Below are 17,021 nucleotides of genomic sequence, written 5' to 3' on the forward strand. Positions count from 1 at the left end.
ACAAATCTTCTATTTTATTTTATTTATAAATATTATTGAATATACAAATAAAAAACATAATTTAAAAACATAAAAAAAGGTGAAAAAGGAAAATTCTCGGATTCTCTCTTTAAAGGAAAATATCAGAGAAAAAATTCGGTTAGAAGGCGACTGGAGAGAGTTGTTGAAACAAAGTCAGATACTTTATATGTATATAGATAGAGCTAGATAGTGTCGACACTCATAAAACAAACTCGCCGGAGACGACGACGGAGCAAAAAGAGGGTTTTTAATGGAGAAGAAGAAAGAGAACGGTCTTGTTCTTGATGGGAAGCAATCGGGTCGGGTCATAAACGGACCCACTAACCCGATGGTGACACCTCTGCTCAATGATCTTTACCAATTCACCATGGCTTATGCTTACTGGAAAGCTGGCAAACAATCTGAACGATCTGTGTATGTCAAATCAAACTCCTTAAATTTCGAATCTTTTGAATCCACAAAACATGTAAAGGTTTCATCTTTTTTTCGATTCTCTTTTCAGGTTTGATTTGTATTTTCGTAAGAACCCGTTTGGTGGAGAGTACACTATCTTTGCTGGTTTAGAAGAATGCATTAAGTTCCTCGCTAATTTCAATTTGACTGATCAAGAGATCGATTTCGTTCGTGATTCGTTGCCTGGTTGTGAGGTATATATATATAACAAAACACAAAAAGTTTCGATTTTTTTTTCATCTTTTTAAAAAACTGTTTTTTGGGATTTGAAAAAATCAGGAAGCTTTTTGTGATTATCTTCGAGGACTTGATTGTTCTGACATTGAAGTGTATGCTATTTCGGAAGGATCAGTTGTTTTCCCTAAAGTTCCTTTACTCAGAATCGAAGGTCCTGTCGCTGTGAGTTTACTATCTCTACTCTCTTTTAATTTCGAATGATCATGTTTTGATTAGTTTCTGTTTTCTTTATGCTTTAACTTAGGTTGTGCAATTGTTGGAAACTCCATTCCTCAATCTCATCAATTATGCATCTTTGGTTGCTACTAATGCAGCAAGACATCGTTTTGTTGCTGGAAAATCTAAGCTTCTGCTCGAGTTTGGTGCTCGAAGAGCTCAGGTTTCTCACTCAGCACATGTTAATATGTTTAGCCTTAGATGTTGAGAGTTTGTTTGTTGCATCTCTGATATGTATTGTTTATAGGGACCCGATGGCGCAATAAGTGCATCTAAATATTGCTACCTTGGAGGTTTTGATGCAACAAGGTATGTCTTTACTAAGTGATTTTGTTTTCTTATGGAAACATTGTAAGGGAAGAGAGGATATGATATTTTTCTATATTCCCTTGCTTTGTTTTTACCGCAGCAATGTTGCAGCGGGGAGATTGTTTGGGATACCTCTTCGTGGTACTCATTCCCATGCTTTTGTTAGCTCATTCATGGTAAGTTTGCTTTAGCATAATTTGTGAATAACTCAGCTCCAATATATAGTTAACATAATTGATACTTTACATTGGTTCTTTTGTAGGGCCTTGATGAAATTGTAGACAAAGTGCTTAGAAGTTCTGATGGGAAAAGCACTTGTGAGGATTTTGTTTGTTTGGTCCAATCATGCCTAACGAAGATTCAGGTTTGTTAATCCAAATCTATATTTTTTTTCCTCAGTGTAGTATTGTTCTGTTTTTGATTAATCTCTTCATGATCTTCCTTGTGATTGGTGGACGACAGAACTCATCTTCATTACAAGGGATTTTTTCCGAGACAAATCAAAGCGAGCTTGCAGCATTCATTTCATACGCACTGGCATTCCCAAATTCCTTTCTCGCTCTTGTAGACACTTACGATGTGAGTAATAATGTTTTCATCTCATCTGAAGTTAAGATTTTATTGGTGTTATCGTAATTACAAAAGAACTAGTGTTTCTAACTGTCTTACAGGTGATGAAGAGTGGAATTCCAAACTTCTGCGCTGTTGCTTTAGCACTTAATGAATTGGGGTGTGTAATCAATCTTCCATTAGTTCTCCATCGTTGATTCGCCGTTGCAGTTTTTTTGAAGATTCATGGCTTTGTGCTGTTATGCAGATACAAAGCAGTAGGCATTAGACTGGATTCAGGTGACTTAGCCTATCTTTCTACTGAGGTCAGGAAATTTTTTTGTGCGATGGAGAGAGACCTCAAAGTTCTTGATTTCGGGAAGATGATCATCACTGCTAGTAATGATCTAAACGAAGAGACAGTCGATGCCCTAAATAAACAGGTAAAACTCTGCTTCCTTAAGAAATTTTTTACCTTTAGAGGCCTCACCTTGAAATGTAACAAAATCGTTTTTTTTTCTTTCCTCCCGAAAAGGGTCATGAAGTAGATGCATTTGGAATAGGAACCAACTTAGTGACTTGCTATGCACAAGCTGCATTAGGTTGTGTTTTCAAACTAGTGGAAATAAACAATCAGCCTCGGATCAAACTTTCTGAAGATGTTACTAAGGTTTGGATTCTGGACTCATTTCCATTAAGACTGTTGCTTCAAACTTTCCGTGTTGTTCTTTGTATAAACCCAATCGCTTTTGTTTTTTGCTCTCTTCAGGTATCGATACCATGTAAAAAACGTACTTATAGATTATTCGGAAAAGAGGGTTACCCTCTGGTTGATATAATGACTGGAGAGAACGAACCACCTCCAAAGGTAAAAGAAAGACCTTTAGCATTTTTGAAAGATTTCAAGCTTTCTATTATTGCCTTTTCATTTATTTACTTTGGATCCTAAGGTCGGTGAAAGGTTACTTTGCCGTCATCCATTCAATGAGTCGAAAAGGGCTTATGTTGTGCCACAACGCGTTGAAGAGCTTCTGAAATGTTATTGGCGTGGAAATGCAGGTTAAAAACAGAGCTCTCAGTTCTTACAGGATACTGACAAATGCTTATGACTCATTGTGTTTTTTCTTTTTTTACTGTCATGAAGATGAAGCTAGGGAAGAGCTAGAGCCACTGAAAGAGCTAAGAAACCGTTGCATCAAACAGCTCGAAAACATGAGACCCGATCATATGAGACGATTAAACCCTACTCCATATAAGGTATAATAATCCAACTAAACGCCTGAGAAAACCTATTTGTAGTTTGTAACTGAGAGAAATCTGACTTTTACTTACACTTGCAGGTTAGTGTCAGCGCCAAGTTGTATGACTTCATCCACTTCCTCTGGCTCAACGAAGCTCCTGTCGGTGAACTGCATTGAGAATTTACTCAAACATTGGTTGTCTGCTTCGGAGTGTGTGTGTGTGTGTAACACCATAGTATCAGCTTTGCCACTGGTCTCACTCTTTTTACAACATCATTATCTAAAAACTTCTACTCACCAATAATGTATTGAATGTTTTGGTCAATTTCGTGGAAATGTATAAAGGGAAATCATATCATTTGTGTCATGTCATATCAAAGCAAACTGAGCTCACTGAAGAACTATCACCACAGCAAGAGAGTCGCTGCAGAGATCAGAACGAGAGATGAAAATCCAATTGCTGTAGAATCAGCATTACTCGCAGGAAGATTTGTTGAATTCCGTGAAGAAGAAGTTCCTCCAGTGACTGGTGATGGAGATGACTTTGGAGGGGGAGCATCGCATGTTCCAAAAGGTGCGTTTGACTGTCCATATATGCACATTTATCCATTAGCTCAATATGATGAATTATATTCCATAAACTTAAGAACCCAATTCGAGACAACAAAGAGGAAGAAGAATATGTTGCTTGTTAGATGTGACATACCTTGCAATAGACTAAGCTATCACAACCGCATGTGAGACGACCATTTGCTTCATCTACAGCTTCTGCAGCTCCTCCACTGTCACTCCTCTGCGATCAAATTATTCAATAGCACAATGAGATTCTGAAAATTAGACTTCCGGATTCCAAGGAACAAAGATCAGCTTTACAAAATGGTAGGATTTGTCAAAGGAGCACCTGGTAAAAATCAACGGCTATGAAGTTAGGCCATCTTTTACCCGCTGCTTCATGGCAAGTTCTCATCATTTCAATCAACGGAGAGGAGTTATCCGCACATGCTTGCGTTGAATTCGGATTGGTTTCAAAGTAGTTCTGAAACACCAAAGACCGAGACTTTGTATCCAATGGAGAAGATTCAGATCGACTTGAGCATGATCCATCCTTCATTCCATCATTACCATCTAACATAATAACACAAAACATCATCTTGTTAAGCTGTGTCCTTTAATATAGATTCTTGTCTGATTAAAGTTCATAAAAAAAAACTCACATTGGGTTTCAACCATATAATTCCACTGGTAAGCAAAACCTTCAGAAGCTTCTTTATCCTTCTTCGAAGTAAATACCACAAGCCTTTGGTTCTGCTTCACCATATCATCCACTGTTGGCCAGTCTGTACCGTCTTTGGGCATCCTCGAAAGTGGTAACTGGAATTTACTCAATCCAGATGCTTTGAACACCTTACATAGTATCAAAACATCGGTTCTTTGCATTAGTTACATCTATCAAAACGGTGGTGTCAAAAGCTATTTGGCACAAATGTACCTTAGTCAAACCATTTGGAGATTTGACATAATCTTCAAGAATGATGGTAACAATCTCAGATAAGTTTGATTCAAGAAAATCATTGATCTCTTTGAGCGCATTGATAGCCGGTTGCTGCAAAGGTTAACTGATTCGTTGATCAGTTTATGTTGACTCACAATCCAAATTCAAATGATTCAATTGCAAACTTACAAAGGCTGTGAAGTTAAAGCAAGTCCCTCCAGTGGAATGACAAAGCCATATATCGTTCTGAAAATCATATGTATCAAGCATAATCCCTCTCACACCATTCTACAACAACAACAACAAATGTCCAAAAGGTCAACTAAAAAGCACATCATAGTGACAGTTCACATATTCACAAACTAACATGTAAAGAACAAATCATTGAGGAACAGCTCAAAAAATTTTTTGGATCTGTGTTTCATTTTAACACGTGGAAAGTAACAAAAACAAAAAAAGTTAATCTTTCACAACAAAAGCCACCAACTAAAAGCAGATGACATTGTCGTTTATTGAAACCTAAGGCAAAAGATACTTGCAAATTAAGTCAAATACCAAATTTAGCCAAAGGAAAATTCTAATACGAAAAATTGTCAATAAAGATGAACGTAGGTAGGTAGACCTTAAGCTGATTAGTGATGGAGTCTTCTTGATTCGTTGGGGAGATTAAGATAGAGCCAGTTGCCGAATTTGCCCCCGTGATTGCGTACGAATTGTGTGTTGTTAGCCAAGAGTACTTGTTAAACGGCAAACCATTCACCTACCCATCATCAAAACCACATGCAATCCATCATCACTCTCTCAAGAACAACAATAAAAGAAAATCAAGAAATTGTTAAAACACGAACCTTTGAAGTCGGGTTAAGAGGCTGGATCCGGGTACAAGTAGAACCTGTGTTTCCGTTCGCTGGACAACTCTGGCAACTCAATCCGGCGTCGCATTGGCTGCTCGAACTACACGTTTCTCCCATCTGTGACCAAAATCAAAACCTCTCTGTTACTAACTTGCAACAAAAGATAAAAATTATAAGAGAAGTGTGTATAAAGAACCTCGAGACTGTAAACAAAAGATGAGAAACATAAAGCTATGATCATCAGATTAAAGAAACCCATTGTTTCTTTTTTTTTTCTTTAATGTTTTGTTAGAGAAAGAAAGAAAGATAGAGAGAAGATGTTTTGTTAAAGGAAGTTTTAAATGCTAATGTTTCTTTTCAAGTGATGGGAGAGATATATTTGGTTAAAACGCAGCGTTTTTTGGTTGGGACAGTTGGAACTTTGGAATTTTCTTGGTTTCTAATTTTCAATAATTATGATCCTATTCGTCTTTTAAAAGTCGTGTGATTCTCTAATATATTCATTTACAACTTTGTTTCAAAATATTCTATTATCACCATGTGGAATAATATAATGTGCTTAGAAATCAAACCGAGTCATCTCCTTAACCTTGTTTAAAAGTCGTGTGTTTCTCTAATTAATCATTTACAATTTTGTTATAAAAAAATTATTTCACCATGTTGAATATATATATGTGCATTAGAAATGTCATGTGTTACCGAGTCTTCCTTTGACCTTGACCTTTCTTCTTCGTACAGATAACACACGAATAGGAGAATCAGTAAGATGCATAGAGACCGAGTATATTGATTTGATTTGGATAGTACTCACGTCGAGGTACACTAGGAATAGTTTATTGGTTAATTTGGATAGTAGAATAGTGGTACACTATGGTTTTATTTAACATTTCAACAGAAAGAAATTAATTACTTCTCAAAACTAATTAGTTAGCTAATTCAAGAATTGGTTTAGTTTATAACTTAGTTCATTCCAAATCAAAGCCCAATTAAAGAGGACTCTAGGGCCCAATTTCTATAGTTTCACTTCCATATACTTCTACTTCCCCCTAGCTCACCTGTTGCCATTGGTTTGGTGGTGGGCTACAAACCAAGCCGAAACCTTCCATTGCACAGCAATATTAAACCATCCATGGCCTTCTCTTAACCCTTATAATTAAATCGAATCTTATAGTACTAAATCTTTATACCAAAACCAGCTTTTTATTCCATTGAATTTGTTCACATTCTGATAACTTACTTTCTCATATTAAATCTAATAACCGACAAATAATTAATCAAAGCTTTTCTCTTTTCATTTTTCGAATTGAGAGAATCTCTGTTACAAAAACATTGATGATGAGTTGTAACTTTGTAACAATAAATATTAGATTAGAGAGAGCAGTAACATACAATGGCACAACAAAAACTCTCAGTTTCATTTCATCCAAGAATATTCTGATTTCAATATAATTTACATTAGTCAACGAGCTAAATTAAATCAGGACCGTCAAATACTAAAACGACCCACCCATGATAATCTCCTACAACAACACAATGACTTGGTCCTTTCTCCACAACACAGAAAAAAAAAAAAACTAACTCCAATTTTCACCTCACGTTGACCCAATCACACGACACCGACCAATCAGGCATCTCACTGACCAAACCACTGATTCTCTCCTCCGGCGACTTTACCAATGAACTAAACCTAACCGATTCGTTAACCGGAGACTGAACCGAATTCCACCCGGGAAAATCAAATGGATTCCTCGGCGAAACCGAAGCTTCTTCGTCTTCTTCGCCACACCTCATCAAACTCAAATACGACCCACCAACACTCTCATGACCATCATCAACGGCTAAGAAGGGATGATCCAAAAGCATCTGAGCCGTCCATCTCTTAGCCGGGTCTTTAACAAAACACTTGCTCACGAAATCTTTACCTTCCTCCGACAATTCAACCGGAATCCTCGGAACCTCATCACCTAAACCAATACGTACCATCAAAGACATAACATTATCACTCCTCTCGTCCAAACACCACGCCGTTTTACCACTAGACATCTCAACAACAGAGCATCCCAAAGCCCATATATCCGCCGGAGACTCAAACTCGCCGTAATTCACACATTCCGGTGCCATATACAACGGAGTTCCCCTAATCTCAACACCACCACCAACCCCATCACTACTACTTAACCGTTTAGCCAAACCGAAATCAGAAATCTTGACATGATCATCAAAAACCAAAACATTCTCAAGCTTTAAATCACAATGAGAGAAACCATTCTTGTGAATATGACACAACCCTTTCACAATCGATCTCGTGAACCTCCTCACTTCAAACTCCGGCAAAGCCTCACCGGATTTTTTTATCCGATCAGCAAGGTTACCACCGGAGGCATACTCAAGAAACAGATTGTAAACCTCTTCACCGTTCTCCACCGTCTTCCCTTCTCCAAAACACCGCACGATCTCAGAACAATCTCCGAGGTGATCAAGAACGTGTCTCTCGTTCATCAACGAGGCGGAGGAAACAACTCCGGAGGATTTCACAGCTATTAACGGTGGAAACAACGTCGTTGTAGAGCTTCCAGAGGTAGTTGCTAAACTAACCGTAGAGAAGCTTCCGTGACCAATTGTTTCTCTACGAATCCACTCCATTAGAAAGAAAATAAAAAAGTCTTATTACGAAACAGTTTCTTTACACTTTCTTCTTCTTCATCTCCAACCCTACTTCTGTTTTTTTATATATAACTCTTGAGATTGAGTTCCCAATTTTTATATATTTAAGAAAAAAAGAAGAAAATAGTTTGTGTATTTTTGTAGTTATAATGCACGTGATTATATAGAAGTATTTAACCAAATTATTATATGTGTACAAAAAAATAATGAGCACTTCTCTTGGCTAGGAGAAGAAATAGTAGTCCATAAAGAAAACGTGGGACGTGTGAGGTGTGAAGAAGAGACCCAACCCAAAGACTCTCTTCTTTTGTTTCCACTGTTTATTAGATTTTTTCTACTTCTTCTTTGTCATCACGCGCTTTTTTTTTATTTATTATTTTACATTATTAAAAAAAAAATATAGCACTATAAACAGATAATGATATTAAATGATTTTGTTATCAGAAAATGTAATTTATCTTTAACTTTTGATAAGGTATTTTTTTTTATCTTTAGTAATGTTTTAGATTTTTTAGCTATAAAAGATTGATTTATGTTATCTTATATATTTGTAAGATATAAATCTTATTTTTGAAGATGTTTTATCTATAATTGTTTGATGACATATATATATATATATATTTATGTGGTAAATTAGATTGTTTGTGATTTTTTTAATTTGGTAGATGAGATTTGTAGTTCTACACGTTTGTGTCAAGATCTACCATGTGATTCGCGTTTTTTTTTATTAAGTAGCGTAAAAATCTGAGGGAAGATTCTATCAATTATTCTTTTATAGATTTAATTTTTTTCCCTCACTTGTAAGGTATTTTATATGGCTGTGAGATATTGGTTATTATTATTGTAAATAAATAAATATAAAATGGTCATATTTTTGTTGAGGGTGATGAGTGATTTGCTCTCGTAGAAACAGTGTTGAATTCAGAGAAAATTTGTTAAAATCTCATCCACATGTGACACATCTCATTAACAACATGTATGCATGGATGCGGTCAAGATTTTATTATCTCTACTCAATACTGATTTTTTTTTTTTGAAAAATTCGAATAATTCTCTCTAAAGTTTGTTGAAAGATTCGAATAATTAACTCATAGTCTTATACTACGTAGTATAACATTTTGATTTTAGTCCAGTTTAGTTGAGATCATTTCCAAGTTTATAATGTTCTCCGAACATAGAATACAATTAGTTTGATTTTCCCTTGATATGTTGTTATACATAAGATAAAGGAATATTCTTGAAACTTATAAATATTTCTAGTTTCTAAATCTTTTGGTTGTTAGAGAAACTAATCACATACGTACCGATCTCAGTATACTACTTCTATGGAAAGAAATGTGATTAATAATAATTAGCAAACCTAAATCATTTTCGTATGATAAGTCCACATCAGTGATCAAAGTTTGATAAAATTTTAAAAGACATGTTAACATTTAATTAAAGTACCAGAAATATCCCAATTAATGCAACTAACACTTTTCCAGTGCCTTATAGTTAAAGACACCGTGACTTGCCAACAAATTATATTAACATGTTAATTCAATCGTGTGGCAATATACCATGAAAAGTACTACAATGTTAACTACGATAGTCTGAATATTAAAACAAAAAGAAATAACGAATTCTTAAAGTTTATTATAAGTACAAATTTAGGTGAGACGAAATGGTGTGAACTGTGAAGTAGTTGGCAAAAAAATATTTAAAAATAACAAAATGGCGTGTGAGAATAATAATAGAAAAGACCCGTAGACGACTGAAACGGGTCAAATTGGTTCACACATCACACGAACGTTAATATAATACTTTGACGTGGCCAACGATTTGATATTTCCACCAGAAGTATGGGTCAATGATGATTAAACGATAACAATTGCATGGCGACTTCTCTCTTTTATTACTTAAAAATCGACCGTTTACCATTATTAGATGCACCAACCTTCAAGTTATGTTATAAATGGAATACTTTCTTAGAGTGACTTGTCATAATAATTATAAAATGTTTGTGTGGTTAAAAGATTACAAACAAATTATAAACGTTAACTAGAGATTCAAGTTTATATGTTCTAAGGATTCATGTGATAAACGCAAGAGGAATAAGTGAGATGATGATGAATGTTGAAAGTAACTAACGAAAATAAAAAAATAGAGATGATCAAGAAAATAAGTTAAGGATGAATTGTATAAAAAACAAAATATTTCTAGGTCTCACATGAAACACAAGAGAGATACTAGATGAAATATTTTTTTAAAGAACTAACAAAATAATGTTAAAATAACAAATAAAATGGTTATTAGATTGAGGTAATAGAAAGAAGTTACAAAAATTAGTTAGAATTTCAAATTTTGTTGTAAGGTTTCACGTGGTAAACACGTACATAAAGAATTAATTAGATTATAAAGACATATATTTTATACAAAACTAACAATTACAAATATATAATATATTAGAGTCTCAACGTTTCATGTTTTCAAATTCCTCTTTGTTCAATGTTTTACCACCAAGTACTCATAATATCTAATGCAATTAAGGGTTTAAAAAATATATATATATTAGAGTTAACGGTAACAAAAAAATTATGAACAAAATTTCAAAGTTTCTTCATATACTTAGCCATTATTTGGTGGTATTCAAATAAAAAAAAAAGTGTATAATTAATCTTTGAATCAATAACAAAATATCTTTTGGTTTTAAAACTCCACAACATACATAGCACATGCATGTAGTTTTATGTTTGTTAAATACCCATTATGAGGCCTACCTAAACTTACAAAGCTAAGCCCATTAAGACTTATGGGCTTAACGGTAAGAAAGAACATTAATGTTCAACACGTGTCACCAATCGCGGAGGACGGTAAACGTTTTATCGCCGGAATATTCCCATCTTCGCTTGCTTCCTCCTTAAAGATCGTCAAATTGTAGAGCGAGAGAGAGAGAGAGATTTCAAAACGAAAAATCCAGAACAAGGGTTTGGCCAATTTAGGGTAATCCGTAATCCTTGTGGGAGAGAGATAGAGAGAGAGAACGATAGAGAGGTTTCGAAAAGGTCAGTGTGTGAGTTTCAAAAGTTTCGCAATGAATCTAAAAAAAAGGATAAATTTTTAAGTTTCTTTTGTTTCTTCTAATCGGAGAGAATCCCCAAAAAAAAATGATGATGATTTGGTGTTTGATGATAATTGTGTGTGAGAAAAAGATGTGCTTGTGGTTTGCAGGAGGAAGAGACGAGTGTGAGAGATTTAGAAGGAGAGAACGAGTGATCTCCCCAGAGAAAAAAAGAGAGATTTTTGTTGAGTGTCTTAGGGTTTCGATTCTTCTCCAGATCTACTACATTAGTAGTCTCTTCTCATGGAACGGAAGCTTGTGGTAATTGAGCTCAAAGTTTAGATCTTTTTGTTTTCATCGTTTCGGTATAAATCTCAGAGCTTTTGTCTGAATTGTGTAACTGCGATGCTTTTATATGTAATTTAATTGATTTTTTAGGTTTTGGGGATTCCGTGGGATATTGATTCCGATGGGCTTAAGGATTACATGTCAAAATTTGGTGACTTGGAGGATTGTATTGTCATGAAGGTTTGCATTTGAAAGTCTTTATACGTTTGAGAAATGTCACGATGAGCTTTTGATTCAATCGTTTGAAGATGTGTTTATGTTTAGGATCGATCAACTGGAAGATCTCGTGGGTTTGGATATGTCACTTTTGCTTCTGCTGAAGATGCTAAGGTATGATTACGAGTTGCATATTTTTGTTTCAATGGTTTCTGGATACTTTTTATCTACTAGAAAAAACCTGTCTTAGTGCTTGTTTGTATTGTATGAACACTTGTTAGAACGCTTTGAAAGGTGAACACTTTTTAGGGAACAGGATCTTGGAAGTAAAAGTGGCTACACCAAAGGTTTGTTACATGGATTTTGTGAATTGAATAAGACATTAGTTTATTACTTATGTTCAAGAGATTTATGTTCTTATAAGGGTATGTTATTGTGCCAGGAAGAGATGAGACAGCCTGCAAAGAAGGTGACGAGGATTTTCGTTGCTCGAATCCCTTCATCAGTCTCTGAATCAGATTTCAGAAGGTAATCCGATTTGCTTTTAGTGTGTTCTTTTTTTTCAGAATGGTTTCTAATAGCTGTGGAAAATGCAGCCATTTTGAGAGGTATGGGGAAATAACAGACTTATACATGCCTAAGGTAATCAATCTATCATTATCAAATTGTGTGTTGATTATATCCAACACTTTTGAAGAGTTTGTGCTCAGATCTGCCCAATTCTTTAGCTTTTCGTGCCTCTTGGATTTGATATCATTTCTACATTTTCTATTTTAGGATCACAACTCAAAGCAACACCGAGGAATTGGTTTTATCACATTCGCTAGTGCTGGTCAGTTTTCGCTTGAATCTCCTCCTGATTTGCGTTAATAAATTTTGACGACAGAACCTTCTTTACATGTTTGATTGTCAAACTCGTGAGAAAGAAAACATAAGAAACTGACACATGTGATCCTGGATGTAGATACTGTCACAGTTTTAGTTCATTTTAACCTATTTGTAAAAGTTTGGATTCAGAAGAAACCTTTCTATTTTGTGGATTCAGATTCAGTGGAGGATCTGATGGAAGACACTCATGATCTGGGAGGTACAACGGTTGCTGTTGATCGGGCAACACCAAAGGAAGATGACCATCCGCCTAGGCCACAACCAGTGGCTAGAATGTCGCGTCCACCTGTGGCTGTTGCAGGTGGATTCGGAGCTCCAGGTGGTTATGGAGCTTATGATGCTTATATTTCTGCAGCGACAAGATACGCAGCGCTTGGTGCTCCTACTGTCTATGATAATCCGGCCTCGTTTTACGGAAGTAAGTACTTACCATATAATACCAAAATACTAGTTAGAAACAAAACAATTTTCAAATCGCTATAAGCAATTTTCATTTTATCTTAGGAGGGGAACCAACCACAAGGGGAATAGGAAACAAGATTTTTGTTGGACGACTTCCTCAAGAAGCATCTGTTGAAGATCTACGCGATTATTTTGGTAGATTTGGCCATATTCAAGATGCTTATATTCCAAAGGTGAGCTATAAGTTACATTGTTACATTAAGAACACTTTCAGAAAATGTTTGTGTGTATTGAACATTCAATTTTTTTTCTTATAGGACCCAAAAAGAAGTGGACATAGAGGTTTTGGATTTGTTACTTTTGCTGAAAATGGTGTTGCAGATCGTGTAGCCCGAAGATCTCATGAAATTTGTGGACAAGAGGTAAAGACACGCTTTATAATCGATGCTTTAGTATAGTACAATAGCTTATCAGATGTTTAAAGAAACTAAATTATTTTGATTTTCGGGTTTAGGTAGCCATAGATTCAGCAACACCACTTGATGACGCTGGACCTAGTGCCGGTGGAAGTTCGATGCTAAGTTCTTCTCGTCCTGAATATTTTGGTGGTTATGGAGGAGGTCCAATGCGTACTTTTGGTCGAATGTATGGAGGCATGAGTTTGGACGATGTGAGTGCACAACTGAGAACATCATTCAAAGATTCTTTATATACAACTTGATTCTGATTCATTTCGTTTTTAAACTAACTCTGCTAGTGGGGATATGGAATGCCGAACGCACGACCATCAAGATCAGACTGGAGGTACCGGCCATACTAAATGCACCAGACCAACATATCATAGCTTTGGCCTTGTCATTTGTATAAACTCCATCTGTCTGATAGACTTAAAAATCCTCAGGATCTATTTAACTGAAGCTTTTGTTTATGTTTTACCCGGGAACCAGTGAACCTACTTTGTGATGGTGTAATATGCAGACAATTTAAAAAAGTTGGAAGAACAGAAAAAGCTTTACAAGAAAAATTTGCAGTGTACATTTTGTCTTTTCGATAAAAAAAAATCATACAGCAGAAGAAGATTTTCTGCAATCAACACGAGGAGCAAAGCAAGTCATGAAAGGAGTCATGAACGTATGTCTTCGGACAAGATGACTCATCTTCACCGAGTTTCTGGAGATTTGATGATTCCCTTGTTGCTGTTGTTGTTGTTCATGTTCACTGGATACTGAACTTCTCCTCATCTCTTGTGCTTTTATCCTAGCTGTTTGAAGCTTGTTCAAAATCTTATCCATTGATGCTGATTTCTTCTTCTCCAACTTCACCTATTGATTCAAAAGTCAAAGACATTTTAGTTCATGATCTGTGGTTGGTTGGTTGATTCAAAAGTAAGTGAAGGAGGACTGACCTCGAGTTTTCTAATGGCTGCTTCTGCTTTCGCCTTCTGCAGATTTTCCCAAGCTGCTATCTTAGCTTCCTCTCTTTGCAACCTGCAAATACTGACATCAATGGCTGACCAAAGAAGAAACAGATATAAAAAAAAAACAGATACACACAAGTTTGATTACTTAGAAAGAGACATGGCTGGTTCTGAGATATCCCAAGAAGAAGAAGACGCAGAAGCTTCAGAGTTATCTTCAACCTCAGGTTGCTCTCTCCTAATAATCCTAGAAGAAGACATTACTCGTCTCTTTGGACGCTTAATCATCTTTGCTCCTTTATCCATTTTCACTTCTCTCACTTCACCTCTACAAGGAGGAGGCTCAATCACAGACACAACCAGTGGTGGAGACTGATTACTATTATTATTAGGACTCATCTCTTCTGGACTCATCTGAGTCGCCATATCTCTTCTTGAAACCACCGGAGATTGAGTCGCCGTCATCATCTCTGCTTTCTCCTCTGCACATATTTCCAAAATTAACAAAAGCTTAGATCTTGAACTTAAAGATCTAAGCTTTTTTGCAATTTGTAAAGCAAAGATCTAAGCTTTATAGTACCTGTATCAGTTTTGGAACTAAGAGATGAAGTTTCTTCACTCATCAAATCAACCCAGCTCCGGCTATGACCGTGTCCAGGTCCATGTCCATAGCTATCATATCCACCACCAGCAGCACCGACACTGCCTCTAAAAACCCTATCCGCCTCCAAAACACCAGTAGAGAACGGTGAACCAACAACCATTAAACCCTTGGGAGGAGCTTCCATAGAACGCATCATCATCCTCGGAGAGTAGTGATAACACCCAATCGCCGAGGAGGAAGACGTAGGATGAGGCAGCAGCGTAGGAGGAGGAGGAACAATAGGACCGCTTTTAGATTTCTGACGCCTCTGCTCAGAAGTCACTGAGGAGTTTTTACAAACACCTCCTTGTGGGTACGTCGCAACAGGGCTACAAATCCACCGCTCAGCATCTTCCCACTTGGAAGGTATAGCTCTACCGCTGTAAAACGGTGTCGTTAAAGCTGAGGTTGAGCCGATGTGACGACGATGACCGTTAATCGAAGCGGTGGAAGTAGTTGAAGAAGAAGAAGGATGAGGAACTCTCTCGGAGCTCCAACCTTTGTTATCGGCGTAACTTGGAGCTCCGGGACTTAAAAACCCACCAAAACTGTTTGATGAAACTGAAGTCTTTCTCATGTTTTTTTTTCTTGGTCGGATTTTTTTAAAAGAACAAATCTCAGATTAAGTTTGGAAAGAATGAAACTTTTTTTTTAAGAAATTGAACTCATTTTGTTGACCGGAGGAGATTGAGAAGTGTTTCAAGAGTGATGATGTTAAAGTGTTATAAAAAGAGAATAAAGAAACTGTACTTTTCTGTTCTTTTGTAAATAATCTCAAAAGGTGAGAACTTTGAGAGTATAGAGAGAGTAAGGAGAGAGAAGGGTTTTTTTTTTTTTTTGGTGGCATTATTAAGACAAGTGTCGTGGCTGGTCCGATCATATACATACATACATACCCACACACACAAAAAGGAAAAAATAGAATTAAAAAGCCAAGAACTTAACATAAATTATCAATTTGAAACTGACGATTCTTTGGGATAATGTAATTTTACTCTTTTCTTGTAACACTGTCTTCCATGTGTGTTGTTTACATTTTATGAATTTTTGGAGGAAAGAAACAGATTTAACTGACGTTAAGAGGTTTCTTTGTTTGTTTGTTTAGGTAAATAAAAATTTCTTTTGTTTCTTCTTCTTCTTCCATCCGATTCCTCTGTACCGTTATTATAATGCCACAATTCTTCCATGTGACATTTTTGTTCTTTCGATAAATTTCAGACTCTTTTGTCGTTTCTCTTAACTAGCTTCTGCTTTCTTTTTTTTTTGCTTTTTTTCTCACTTTGAGGTCATTATTTTTACAGTATACTTGTATTTTGTAACTGTAGTAGCTCCTGCAGACCTAAAAAGCAGGGTCGTAGCCCCTAAAAGCTTGCTGCACTAATAATATGTAGTAGTCTCCATCATTGGTAGATATACCATTTTTGGTCAAGACAATTTTGTAGAATATAGACTTTTCAACACATCATATACATGATTAGGAAAGAGCTTATTAGGAAAGAGCAATCAAAGAAGTATAATTAATAGCATAACGATACACAAGTACCTTTGTATCTCTTGATTAAATGCAGAAAAGAATAGTGTGGTTGAGAGAGATTATTAACAAATGGTACTGAGCTAACTGAATCACATATTAAGAACAAAGAGCTACATATACCAACTTTATTGGATAGATGTCTATTCTTATTAATCTACTTGCATTTATACATGGTAGTATTGTAGAAAGCTAAGGTACATAGAATTAGTTGTTCAAAAATGATAGTAATATACTTGCATTTATAAAAAAGATAACTGGCCATGAATTGGTGTTTGTCAAGTTGAACCAAATATATAATTCATGAACAAAATGACAATGATCTTTCTTTTCCATAACTCGTACTAATAATTGTCTACACCTCTTTAACATTAAAACCAAAATAAAATGTCTACACCGTTGACATATATGTAAGTATGTAGTAGTATTTAATTACTTTCTTTTGCTAGTTTGAATTGATTTGAGTTTTATAGCTATACCCATTGTAATAATAGAAAGAATGTAAAGTTTTTTAAACAGGTCGGTTGTACTGGTTTCAAAAAATTTCATTGAAACTCTAG

The 17,021-nt window shown here is 35.7% G+C and overlaps 4 protein-coding genes and 1 pseudogene across 8 annotated transcripts; 2 read left to right on the plus strand and 3 right to left on the minus strand.

The window, feature by feature from the left end:
- Positions 1–56: 56 nt before the first annotated feature.
- On the plus strand, positions 57–3,384 carry LOC104729453 (nicotinate phosphoribosyltransferase 1). Its single transcript, XM_010448391.3, has 15 exons — positions 57–435; positions 524–668; positions 754–873; positions 956–1,090; positions 1,175–1,236; positions 1,337–1,412; positions 1,499–1,600; positions 1,699–1,815; positions 1,908–1,966; positions 2,054–2,228; positions 2,321–2,455; positions 2,555–2,653; positions 2,736–2,844; positions 2,930–3,042; positions 3,126–3,384. Exons 1-15 carry the CDS (start codon positions 272–274, stop codon positions 3,201–3,203), a joined length of 1,689 nt encoding a protein of 562 aa, XP_010446693.1. The 5' UTR covers positions 57–271; the 3' UTR covers positions 3,204–3,384.
- LOC104729452 (PI-PLC X domain-containing protein At5g67130) lies at positions 3,303–5,835 on the minus strand. Of its 2 annotated transcripts, none has more exons than XM_010448390.2 (9): positions 5,569–5,835; positions 5,367–5,489; positions 5,141–5,278; positions 4,708–4,806; positions 4,516–4,629; positions 4,241–4,430; positions 3,928–4,151; positions 3,733–3,819; positions 3,303–3,610 (listed from the first exon to the last, which is right to left on the minus strand). In XM_010448390.2, exons 1-9 carry the CDS (start codon positions 5,629–5,631, stop codon positions 3,431–3,433), a joined length of 1,218 nt encoding a protein of 405 aa, XP_010446692.1. In that variant the 5' UTR covers positions 5,632–5,835; the 3' UTR covers positions 3,303–3,430. The 2 variants fall into 2 exon arrangements, with proteins under 2 accessions (XP_010446692.1, XP_087333805.1); XM_087477679.1 differs by having other exon boundaries at positions 4,516–4,642; positions 5,569–5,715.
- Positions 5,836–6,763: 928 nt separating this feature from the next.
- On the minus strand, positions 6,764–8,238 carry LOC104729454 (mitogen-activated protein kinase kinase kinase 20 pseudogene; annotated as a pseudogene). The gene has a single exon (XR_015573939.1). The product of XR_015573939.1 is annotated as a mitogen-activated protein kinase kinase kinase 20 pseudogene (transcript).
- Positions 8,239–10,805: 2,567 nt separating this feature from the next.
- Positions 10,806–13,894, plus strand: LOC104729456 (uncharacterized). 2 transcript variants are annotated; one of them, XM_010448394.2, is made up of 13 exons: positions 10,806–11,080; positions 11,247–11,397; positions 11,515–11,604; positions 11,689–11,754; positions 11,862–11,927; positions 12,023–12,108; positions 12,177–12,222; positions 12,358–12,412; positions 12,626–12,886; positions 12,973–13,103; positions 13,188–13,292; positions 13,385–13,540; positions 13,628–13,894. In XM_010448394.2, exons 2-13 carry the CDS (start codon positions 11,380–11,382, stop codon positions 13,688–13,690), a joined length of 1,143 nt encoding a protein of 380 aa, XP_010446696.1. In that variant the 5' UTR covers positions 10,806–11,080; positions 11,247–11,379; the 3' UTR covers positions 13,691–13,894. The 2 variants fall into 2 exon arrangements, with proteins under 2 accessions (XP_010446696.1, XP_087333806.1); XM_087477680.1 differs by having other exon boundaries at positions 10,884–11,080; positions 11,247–11,441.
- On the minus strand, positions 13,863–15,939 carry LOC104729455 (uncharacterized). Of its 2 annotated transcripts, none has more exons than XR_015573938.1 (4): positions 14,868–15,786; positions 14,424–14,769; positions 14,276–14,357; positions 13,863–14,192 (listed from the first exon to the last, which is right to left on the minus strand). XR_015573938.1 is itself a non-coding variant. In XM_010448393.3 (4 exons), exons 1-4 carry the CDS (start codon positions 15,505–15,507, stop codon positions 13,932–13,934), a joined length of 1,317 nt encoding a protein of 438 aa, XP_010446695.2. In that variant the 5' UTR covers positions 15,508–15,939; the 3' UTR covers positions 13,863–13,931. The 2 variants fall into 2 exon arrangements, 1 of the variants encoding a protein (XP_010446695.2); XM_010448393.3 differs by having other exon boundaries at positions 14,436–14,769; positions 14,868–15,939.
- Between the last annotated feature and the right edge of the window lie 1,082 nt (positions 15,940–17,021).

This window comes from Camelina sativa, chromosome 12, assembly GCF_030686135.1.
Source record: "Camelina sativa cultivar CO46 ecotype springtype chromosome 12, ASM3068613v1".
NCBI lineage: Eukaryota > Viridiplantae > Streptophyta > Magnoliopsida > Brassicales > Brassicaceae > Camelina > Camelina sativa.

What these genes read in the sequence shown, in the direction of transcription:
- LOC104729453 (XM_010448391.3), top strand. Translation starts at nt 272, where the DNA reads ATGGAGAAGAAGAAAGAGAACGGTCTTGTTCTTGATGGGAAGCAATCG. An exon ending in TTAGCACTTAATGAATTGGG is followed by an intron (nt 1,967 to 2,053) that starts GTGTGTAATCAA and finishes GCTGTTATGCAG; the next exon opens with ATACAAAGCAGTAGGCATTA. An exon ending in TCGATGCCCTAAATAAACAG is followed by an intron (nt 2,229 to 2,320) that starts GTAAAACTCTGC and finishes CCTCCCGAAAAG; the next exon opens with GGTCATGAAGTAGATGCATT.
- LOC104729452 (XM_010448390.2), bottom strand. Translation starts at nt 5,631, where the DNA reads ATGGGTTTCTTTAATCTGATGATCATAGCTTTATGTTTCTCATCTTTT. An exon ending in CTTTTGTTTACAGTCTCGAG is followed by an intron (nt 5,490 to 5,568) that starts GTTCTTTATACA and finishes TTTTGGTCACAG; the next exon opens with ATGGGAGAAACGTGTAGTTC. An exon ending in CTCCAAATGGTTTGACTAAG is followed by an intron (nt 4,431 to 4,515) that starts GTACATTTGTGC and finishes ATACTATGTAAG; the next exon opens with GTGTTCAAAGCATCTGGATT.
- LOC104729456 (XM_010448394.2), top strand. An exon ending in CTTCTGCTGAAGATGCTAAG is followed by an intron (nt 11,755 to 11,861) that starts GTATGATTACGA and finishes AACACTTGTTAG; the next exon opens with AACGCTTTGAAAGGTGAACA. An exon ending in ATGAAATTTGTGGACAAGAG is followed by an intron (nt 13,293 to 13,384) that starts GTAAAGACACGC and finishes TTTCGGGTTTAG; the next exon opens with GTAGCCATAGATTCAGCAAC.
- LOC104729455 (XM_010448393.3), bottom strand. Translation starts at nt 15,507, where the DNA reads ATGAGAAAGACTTCAGTTTCATCAAACAGTTTTGGTGGGTTTTTAAGT. An exon ending in CCAGCCATGTCTCTTTCTAA is followed by an intron (nt 14,358 to 14,435) that starts GTAATCAAACTT and finishes CAGTATTTGCAG; the next exon opens with GTTGCAAAGAGAGGAAGCTA. An exon ending in CAGCCATTAGAAAACTCGAG is followed by an intron (nt 14,193 to 14,275) that starts GTCAGTCCTCCT and finishes TTGAATCAATAG; the next exon opens with GTGAAGTTGGAGAAGAAGAA.